The sequence below is a fragment of the Diadema antillarum genome, unplaced genomic scaffold (genome assembly GCF_040938485.1).
Source record: "Diadema antillarum isolate AM-2024a unplaced genomic scaffold, OU_Dant_1.0 scf00000069, whole genome shotgun sequence".
NCBI classification, from domain to species: domain Eukaryota; kingdom Metazoa; phylum Echinodermata; class Echinoidea; order Diadematoida; family Diadematidae; genus Diadema; species Diadema antillarum.
In genome coordinates, this window is record NW_027270958.1 from 294,414 (window position 1) to 305,406 (window position 10,993).

The window sequence follows — 10,993 nt, forward strand, 5'->3', positions numbered from 1 at the left end:
ATTCCACTTGCACTAACCGCAGCAGCGACCCCATACGGACAAATACGTACCGTAAAGTTGTGTTACGTGTACAGCGCCCCGCGACGGGGTTACACTTGCACATGCATGGCATGAAGCTTGAAAATAAAAGAACAAATGAACAAACCCCTGCAACAAACACACATGGATCGATGCACATCAATTACAAACATGAACCTTTTTGTAATCTTACTGATACTAAATCATACAAATTAAAAAAAAAGATATTCAGAGATAAAAACTAGTACGTTGTAGCAGTCGTTCATACACACACACACAACAATTAATACAGGGGAAACTCGATATAACGAACACTGCTATAACGAGATATCGGTTATAACGAGGAAATTTTCTCGGTCCCAAATTTCCTTCCACACAAGTCTATGGGCAAGTCCAAGATAACACGCGCGTTACGTATGGGACATTCAGAGACTTTTATGACCTGAAAAATAGTGTTAATGGCTTTTGATCATATCAAACTTTATCATGGTGATTGATATCTAGGAGTAGTATAATCATGCAAAAAATGGAGAAAAATGACCTTCACAATTATATTCTAGAAGAGAAAATATGTGCCGTTACGTATGGGACCAGAAAAATGTTTTTTTTTTTGAACATTTTTTTCAACCTCAAAACTCTCTGAAAGTATTTCATTCTACAACTTGTAACTCACTGTGATGAAAGTCACAACACTCAAGATTATCATAGGTAAGTTTCGTGTCATTAGGTAAAAAGCTCTAATTACAGGTTCTAATTAAAGACAGACATGACGTGTTACGTATGGGACAGTTACGTATGGGACAGTTTGTCCCCCATTCATTTAGTGTGTGAAGAACCATGTTTATGGGTATTTTGCATAATTATCGAAGTAAAATCAGTTGAAACTACTCAAATACTGAGCCAGATTGTCAAGGAAACAATATTCCCCAAATATTCACCATCCTAATCATATTCAATCATATTTTTATATTTTTATGACCAACCTGAGTATGCATGCCCTTTGTCCCCCATTCGTTTAGTGTGTGGAGAGACACTTACAATGTATGGGTATTTTGCAAAATAATTTTGCAAAATACCCATTAAACAAATTTTTGCATAATTATTGAAATGGAATCAGTTGAAACTACTCAAATACTGATCCAGATTGACGAGGGAACAATGTTCCCCAAATATTTACCATCATAATCATATTCAATCATATTCTATATTTTCATGACCAACCTGAGTATGGGGTATGCCCTATTTTTATCAGGATAGTTACTACTGAAAAATTGAATAGTTTAAAGTGTGTACTTCCATTGATGAAGGGCAGTTTGCCATTTCATTTCAATAAAAAACAACTTGACACAAGAAATATTAATTTTTATAAATAAGCAATACCTGCTGCGTGGAACCCCAGTGATCGAGTAGATATATGATGTCTGTCTAGCAGTCAGGTCATTGATTCGAGTCACACCTCAGTATGTATACCCATGAATTTTGTCGTGGCTGTTATTGAAACCTGAATAAGGACAATTTGTGTATCACTTGCAATAAAAAAAAAATCGTTTCACTTTATATTCTTTTTATATATTTATATCACAACCATTTCAAATTGGATCTCCATCACTAAACTTTGAATTCCTCTAGTCTTAGGATTGTATGCTCTTTAGTAATTCATATAATTGGTTTCCAATCATCTCATTAAATGTTGAAAACTGAATCCCCATTTCTACAAAAAAAACTATACCATCCCTTTAATGCTGTTTTTTCATTGTGTATTTTGCCATTTTCCCCTCCCCCTTTCTGAAAATTGTTCAGTCAAGTTCATGTATTGTTTAAAGTGTCCATAACTCAAAAAGTAGCGACAATGTTGGGATGCTTTCTTCAGGATGATTGACCATTTGTGTACTGAGAGACCTTCCCAGCTAGCTACATGCATTCACATGCATTATGTATGAGGATGTCCCATACGTAACGCATTTGTCCCATACGTAATATTATTTCAATGCCTTATAAAAAATATTCCTTTTACTGTTTTTTCTTTTTTCTATGGTATTTAATTTCTCTAAACAATAAATTAGAACTTTCCAAAAGGGCATTAATATAACCTTAGCAATTTCAGAAAAAACCTAAAAAAATGACCTCAATTTGTTACGTATGGGACATCTCATGATAGGACACGAGCTAATTTGCATAATCATTTGCATAATCCCTAAATTTTCATACCAAGTTAAACTATTTGATGAACTTCTTATGTCCACATATTAATCAAATATCATTTGCTTTCCTTTGAATTAATATGAATTTTTATAAATGTCCCATACGTAACGCTGTGTTTCACATTTATGCAAATGAAGCCCTTGAAATTTGCATAAATTTACGTAATATAATTTTTTCCTCCATGGAAATCAAAACTTCAACTCATAAGCTTCAAAATGATACCAAACATGTCAATATTGAGCAAAGATGAAATTTTGCCTTCTGAGGGGACCTTATCTTGGACTTGCCCCTATGTAAAATGCTACTCTTATAGCGAGATCGGCTATAACGAAATAACTGCTATAACGAGATAAATTTTGTGACTTCCAAACAAAGAAAAACATAGTAAATCAAACCTGCTATAGCGAGGTAAAGCAAAATGCCTTCGGTAAAGCTTTACTTCGCCTGTGCTATCATCTTCCGAGATTGTAAAGCTTGGATGCGCCAAAAACTGTCTTGTACACACATAATCATTTTCTTCAGTGCACTCCAGCTAGCTCTGCATGTTGTACGTGTGAAGTGTGTGTGTGCACGCACACTGATACATGCAGAAAATGTGGTGGGACGGCCATATGTATACATGACATCATCATGACGTTTGGCAGGTGTGAGGCAATCTGATGCTGTGATTGGCCTTCTACTTTTGGGGAATTCCCCGTCTTCACACACGCAGTCATAATGTACATACAGAATGTGTCACATATACACACAGCATTGTGCAGACCATATTCAAGCTTTCCACACAACACACACCCATACGATAACCACATACCAATCCACAGACGATCTTGATACAATCGCAAGCTATATAAATTTACAAATTCAAACATCTAAAATTAATAAGAAAAACATTCTTGATATTGGATTTCCTTGGCGAAAAACATCTTCTTACCCATAAAGGTGAGTAATTCCCTCACACACAATATCAAGTTATCGGTATTGATTGAAATATGATGGGTAGTCCCACATGTGCAAATTAATGTCTTTATTTTATGCCTTCTTTTATGCCTACTGATATAACGAGATATCGGCTATAACGAGGAAAATGACTCGGTCCCGACCATCTCGTTATATCGAGTTTCCACTGTACTGAAATTTGAGAATCCTATGGTGAGATTGATTTCATATCAGTATATTGCATTTTCATATGAGAAAATGTGGAATCTGTAACACTGTTAACCTTCTGCATTTTGACTTCAAATGATCATCCATCACTCAAAGAACGCATACACTGCAGGTTGACCATGCCTAGATCTATGGATAATTAGTTCTCCTGTGTAGGTCACGTGACAGATTGCAGCGCAGGCACGCATGCTCAATCATCATGTAAACTTTCTACCTACCAACTTATGATTTCTATGGCTGGGGGGAGGGCTTCATGAATAAAAGTCTTATGCATATGAGAAAAATTATTTTATTCTACGTCTAGATTTCTATGCACCATTGTCTTGAAGTCTTGAGTCTTGTAAAATTTTCTTGTTTGTACTTGTAGGTTGTTGTAGACTCCAAAACAACTCATTTTTCATTATCTCAGGCTTTCAAGCGGGATAATGTAAAAAAGTAGGAATAAAGTAGGAACAGAATCTCTAAAAAAGTAGGAAAAAGTAGGACATGAGAGGGAAAAAGTAGGACATTTGAACAAAAAAGTAGGAATAAATCAGGACATGTGCAGGCAATTTGGAGTAGTTTTCGTCGAGACTCACCAGAACCCTTGATGTTACATGTAAATCTTAATTTGTACTCACAACCCTGCTGCCTCAGCCTCACTTTTGCTCCTAGGAGAGCCTGAAAAATACAACAAAGGCAGACATTCCTTAGAACAATGTCAGGAAACAAACAGAAATGCATGTTCAATCGTACAGGCAGTATGAATCTTGATCACTTACTTTAATACTTGCATAGAAAACACATCATTCTGTGATTGACATGAACACCTACCATTGTGACCCTGCATCGCAACACCAACAAAAGTCGCTACACATGGATTTTTAGTTAAGAGAAGATTCTAAAAGAGCAAACTTTAAGCTTAAAAATGATGTATAACTCGATATAACTGGACTCTCCTAACCTATCCTAATACTGGAATGAAGCACACACTCTGGAAAATGTGAACTGAGTAAAGGGGCTCTGAAGTATAGCGTCTATTCAAGCGCTTAATCTTTATCAAGCCGTGCTAGCTCTGCAATGAATGGAACAAATAACAGGATGTTAACCAATGGAGCAGCAACAATGAAGAGATTAGCAGATTAAGCTTTGCAAGCTTTATTAACACATTCTGTAGATGATCAATGCCCACTTTCAGAGTAGTAGCATCATCCTTCCTAAAGTTATTGGAGTTGAAAGTTAAGAGTATGGACAGTTTTTTTTTTAAAGAAATGAAAAGAGGACTCTATGAGAAACACCTAATCACACTATTCTACCAAAAAAGTGTTCCAGAAAAAGATTGCTAAAAACACAATTTCCTTTTCGTTTTATGATCCCAAACTTTAGTATAATATAGAAGAAGACTTGCTCTTTCAGAAAATATGAAAAACTCAAGATTGGCTGGGTTGGCCCATATTTCAGTCCTAACACAAAATCAGTGTGTAAGACTTATTGTTGGTTTTGTGATGCACGGTCACATAATCTTATCATCCCACAAAATATGTCATAAACATTCCATGATGTGTAAGTTATACACTAATGCCAAAGGTATGTTGTACACTTCCATAATTAAAAGATGACATCTTTTATCTACAGTTATTTGAATGTTTTGAAGTTGTGAAGACGTGCTTCATTTCAAAATGTGAAAATGAGTGGAAATAAGGATATTTGACACAATCAATAAAAAAATATGACACTTTTATCTCCATTCATTTAAAGTTGTGAAGATATGTTTCACTTCAAAGTGTGAAGAAGACTGGAAATAAGGATGTTTGACAAAGCTATTCAAGTAATGCTCAAGACTACTATGCTTTCAAGTTCCAGCTGAATGACCATGAGATAAGCAATAGATTAACTTTCCAAGAGACCTTCAATTTCAAATCCATGTAAGCACGTAACATGTGTTCAAACATTTTTAAATAACAGGAGAATTTAAACTACTTATATGTAGCAGTCAGTATTAGTTTCTGAGAGCATGTGTTATCATAATTTCTGGCAAGACATGCATGAAGAATGGATTGTCTCATGACAGTGAGGCCTTACGAAGTGAAATTATACCTACCAATGCATTAACATCTTTATTTTGCAAATCCTGGCCCACTACAAATCTACACACTCAAATACTGTGAGTTCATGGCACAGTGTCCACCACTGAATTTCCAGAGATATAGATTATCTTGGTACTATCATATGATATAGATGGAAGTATATTAAAGGCAAGCTCAATTTGAAACACTTTAACCAATAGGACACAAAACATCCAAAGAGAGAGAGAAAAAAAATCAAATACTTTTACATTTCAGTATCAATCAGGGAAATGTAGTATTGTCACATGTAGAGTAACAGAAGACTAAATATAACCAAATGACTCCACTTTACAAAAGTGAGGAGCATATATGCACATCTGCTTTTTGCTTCTTATTGTCTGTAGTCTTACTGACTTTATAGGTAGCAAAATGACCATTTTTGATAATTTTCTGTAGATAACGAATATAAATCAGTTTTCATTTCTTTGGCGTTCTGTAGATGATAGATTCCATGTATTCTTGAATGAACTTACATTTGTTAATCTAGAAAGAATGGTTGAAACTTATCATTCCGTACTTTCCAATGACTTCTTACTGTTTGCAATTTCTGCCAAATTCACCGCGGATAATTAATAATTCTTTACATTCAACTTCTTTTCAGCTCATCATGACCCTTTTTGTTGAATATACATACAGCTGTTTGATCTTTTTAGGAAGTTTCTCCATTTTGCAATATAACATCATTCCAGGCACTTTTAAGCTCATTCAATATTCTTGAAATCAAATTTCTTCATACAATTTTGAGAATATCGTATCCTTCAGCCTTTGAAATTTTACAAGGTTGAGGTTCTGCTTTTCATTCTCCAGATATGTTGCTGGCTCAGTATTTCAGCTTGTCAATTTTATAAACTACTCTTTACAAGATCTGGGGAATAAACAGTGACTGTTATTATCATTTAAGTCCTTATTTAAGCAAATACACACTAGATGATCTGTATATTTACCATGCAGTTCTCACCCCCCCCCCCCCTTAAATAGAGTGTATTTGTGTCCTTTCAATTTTGATATTCTCCATTGTTCTTTTGGTTTTCACCTTCAACTTACAGCTTTGTATGTTGACACAACTGACATGTTACACATCCATCCATTCACTTTTTTCTTCTTTAAGAAATTTCCTTGTCTCACATTTTACCAAGACTCTTTCACATGGTTCAATATTTTGGGTATGTCACTTCAAACGATACATCACACTTTAACCACTTTCATTAAGGGATTTCTGTTCTACCATTTTCTTGCATCTTGTTCAAACTAGCTGGATAATAAAAAGATTTTCAGCCTTAACTAAAATTTGCAAGATCTGTGGAATAAAAAGTTGTCATGGCTTCTAATTTTTCTGCAAGTTGCTTCCACCAAACTTAACAAACTGCTCTTGGCGGTTCAATTTAAAACATTCACACACTTGCTCTTCTTTGTGGAATTAACATTCATTAGCTTTCCTGCTTGTTTGGGGTTTTTTTCAGGTATGCTTCAGATGGCTTTTCTCTCTATATATTCCTGTTAGTTCTGTGTCTTCAGGAAGTGGAATTCAACGTCTCATGGTTTCAACTTCGATCAATCTTTAAACGATAGTGAAATATTGTTTTTACCTCCGCCAAGGGAGGAGGTTATGTTTTCGTTACCGTTGGTTTGTTCGTTAGTTAGTTCGTTAGTTAGTTAGCTAGTTTGTCCGTGTGCAAAATAACTCAAAAAGTAGATAACGGATTGGGATGAAACTTGCAGGAAAGGTTGAGAATGACACATGTACCAAACGATTAACTTTTGGTAGTGATCCGAGAATTTTGGGGGAATTTATGAAGGCTTTTTGACATTTTGGCAGGTAGGGTCAATGAACTTGGGAGTTCAGGCTACGTGTATTTGAGGTTTGCCTGCGCGCATTTGAGGTTTGCATGCGCGCACTACAGTGCGTGCTCTAGTTTCTGCTGGGGTGAGGCGTGCCGTACAGCTGAGTGTTAATGACGTAACAAAGGCTTCTATATTGGGAAATCTGGCAACTTTCAGCACACAATGCTATAAGTACATATGGATGGAAATCACTGATATCTCTACGGAAGAACAAGATCAGTGGCGAAAATGATTTGTCTGCTTGGCGGAGGTCTGCGCTCTCAGAGTGCTTTTCTAGTTGTGTTTGCTTTCCTTGAAGTTCCTCCATCCTCTGCTTTCTTCTAAGTTCTTCGAGGTAATGTATGTCTCACCTGTGATACAATTCAACCTCTTAAACAATACTTGTAAGATGTAAAAAGCCATCAACTTTTAAGATTGTCCATAAAGAGGTTTTAGCTCTCCTATTAGTCTGTCTTTACCTTTCAAGATGGCTAAGTAATTACTGTTGTTCTCATTCCTTGTTCACAATTTGTGGGATCTGTTAATTACACATTTCTCCCTGTTCATCTGATTTGATGTCAAATTCTACTTTTAAGTGTATGGCAAGCTTACCTGGTAATTTTGAGCGATGATGACAGCTGGTTCAGAACTGCTCCAAGTCCTAGGCTGCAAAATCAGTGGTATCAATCACATAAAGGTCTTCACAGGAGCAAAAGCTGAGGCTGGCAGCAGTCTTGTGGTTGATTGGATTGTGTTGTCCCTCTTTCATGTTGAAGATAGAGGCTCTCCCCATCGGTAAGAATCTGCAACTAGAGTCTACTCATCATTTCTGAATATCAACTATTCAAGTAGCCTTGCACATTTTTTTTTGCGGGTTTTTTCACCAAAAAAGTAGGAAAAAGTAGGAAAAAGTAGGATTTTGAGCAGAAAAGTAGGAAAAGTAGGACAAGCAGTGAAAAAGTAGGAAAAAGTAGGAAAAGTAGGAACACTTGAAAGCCTGTTATCTTGGCATATCGGCATCAACCAGACAAGTTTCTTGCTTGGTACTTATTATGGCTATTATAGTAATTTGTCTAGTCAAATTTTTGGTAGGCCCCCCTAATGCATAATGGAGCGGTTCAATAACCTTGGGACCTGAACGCATCAACCATTATAGTGTCATGTGACATTGGATAACATTAAATGGGTTAGTCAAATACCGGTTAGTGATTGGCTCAACAGAGTCACGTGATGGAGGTACATTCGTTATGTTCGCCCATGGGCGCTGGGCGAACATTCTTGGTAATGTTCTCCCATGGCCATGGGGAAAACATTTTCACGTAAGGCCTAGGACCGCACGCGCACAGTGAATTTGGCTCTGCGCGAGCGAGCGATCGAGTGCAGAGACTCCAACTCTCCTGTTTTCGACGGGAGATCTCCCGCCGAAAGCCCATTTTTGCAAAATCTCCCGTTCTCCCGCTTGAGATTACATTTATCCCGCCCTGGCTCTGTGTCTCCCGCTTGAAATGATTTCTTACTTTAATATCATTGTTTGTTGAAAAATAAGCCTTAGATAACATGAGAGAGCATCTAGGACCGAGCTTCCAGGGCCCTTAAGCGGGCCCTGGACCCCGGCCGCAAGGAACTTCGCGCTTTGCGCTCGTGATGTGCGCTTCGCACACATCAAATTGGAGTCTCCCGTTTGATATGGGTTTCAGGCGGGAGAATCTTCCGATCAGAAGGTGCTTGGGGTTGGAGTCTCTGCGAGTGCGTTGTGCTGCATGCAGGTACAGTGGTCGCAAAGATCGATTGTACACTGAATCTCTACGATCTGTGGTGGTTGACGTTGACATATTTTACTAACCCATATGATATAACAGATGATGACTTTTGTTGTCGGGAACATGTATCAAACATTCCAACCTCAGGGTTTGAAAATGCTATTTCAGGAGGTTATAGTATAAGTCCCTCGACTTCGTTTCGGGACTTATAACCTCCCTCAATAGCATTTCAAACCCTTCGGAAGGGACATTCGGTATGTTCCCTCCCCAGAGCTACCAAGTCTCATGCATTGTGAGTGAGATTCAAGCATTTAGGGCCTGTCTCACGATCTCACGCATGACACCCATTTTTCCCACACATTGGGAGCATACACTAATATTCCTATAGCTTAAAGGATTAAAGTGAGAGTTGCAATTAGAAGGCATATTTCCCTTTTGTCTTTCAAAATAAGTAAAAAATAGTCACGTAAGTATGCACTAGCTGGCACTAATAAGACTAACACGTTACAACTAGTTACAAGAGGCTAAAACTTAAAAGAGCTAAAAATTGAAAGCTCCCTACCGTGGGAGGGCGGACACCCCCTCCCACACCCTCCCCTCGCTCAGTCGCTTCGCTCCTTCGCTCGAGATCATGCACATGTGCACGCGCCGAGATACCGAGTCATGAAAATCTCACTCATAAAATTTTTTTGAACTTGACTCTATGCCTCCCCCGCCAGTCATCATCTAATGATCTATGACTATCTAATATGTTACCCATGTAATGTCATTCATTTTCCATGTAACGTTACCGGTAATGTTTACTCAGGGCGGTAGATATTTTTTTAATGTGAATATACAAAACCGTTGAGAAGTGTCATTATGACATTACTGTCACGACCAACTTGCTGGTTACAGAATCCCCACATCTATCCCTTCTTGTTGTATAAAATGCGTTACTTGTCAACAACATTACACTAATAATATAACGTTTCTCTACAAATACTAAACATACCACACCATTGCATTGCACAAACAATACACGCCTTCCCGAACCATTAACAATGCGTTGGCGATGATGCGCCATTTGGCATTGTCATTCATTCGCAAGCACATGCCAAAAATAAAGCTGCTTTGCAAACCTCCGTCCCACGCCTGGTGCTCTGTGGACGCACATACTGGATTCAAAGAATGTAGAAAAGCTAAACAATGTTTCGACGTTTCAAAAATAAACTTACGGAAATTATGGTCGACATTTTCCTCGATTTCGTTGGAGGCTCACAGTCTGTCCTATCGCGCGTTTGCCCGTTCATGTCAGCGCTATGCGTGTGTTCGTCGCAGAAGTAAGTACAAAGTGCACTGTGCACGTGAAGTATGGTAGCGCGGCAAACTCGGGTACTGTAAGTACATCGATCGGACAGCTGATCTACGAGTAGGGGAAATAGAACGTAGGTTATTTATCTATAAATCAAATAATTTCATACATACCTCCAACAAATCAATATTGTAGAATTTAGAATTAAAATTTAGGTAGAATGTATATTAAAGTAAACTTTTTGAATCTAAGAGATAAAATTATTGTTAGTTAATCTTTACCATCATACCTACATGATAATAGTACCGTCTACACTGAAAGGAAGTGAATTGCGCGCGCTTTTTCTTTTTCTTTGCTGTTAGATCCCAGTGATCGTATTCAAACGTACTGTATTGCAGCAGCTTCTCTCACAAGAGACCTCGGTCCATGTTTTCACCGACTGTAAAGGTCCAAGGCTTTCTCTAGCTCTCTGGCCTTCCTCTCCACCCACCTCCCTGTTTTTAAACACACCTGTACTATAGCACTATCTTTTGTGTGTGTGTGTTACCACAGTAACTCTAACCCCTCTGTCGTGACTTTCAAGGCCTCGCTCTCAAAAGGACAAATTCAGTGGCGGATCCAGGAGGGGG

General features: G+C 37.7%; 1 protein-coding gene across 1 annotated transcript in view; it reads right to left on the reverse strand.

Annotated features, from left to right (window-relative positions):
* The window catches only part of LOC139716724 (hypoxanthine-guanine phosphoribosyltransferase-like), a 29,425-nt gene extending 19,051 nt beyond the window's left edge, over window positions 1-10,374 (reverse strand). Inside the window, exon 1 of the mRNA XM_071628253.1 lies at window positions 10,288-10,374. Coding sequence (XP_071484354.1) covers window positions 10,288-10,362 — 75 coding nt within the window. The 5' untranslated portion in view covers window positions 10,363-10,374. The remainder of the gene's footprint in view (window positions 1-10,287) is intronic.
* Window positions 10,375-10,993: the final 619 nt, after the last annotated feature.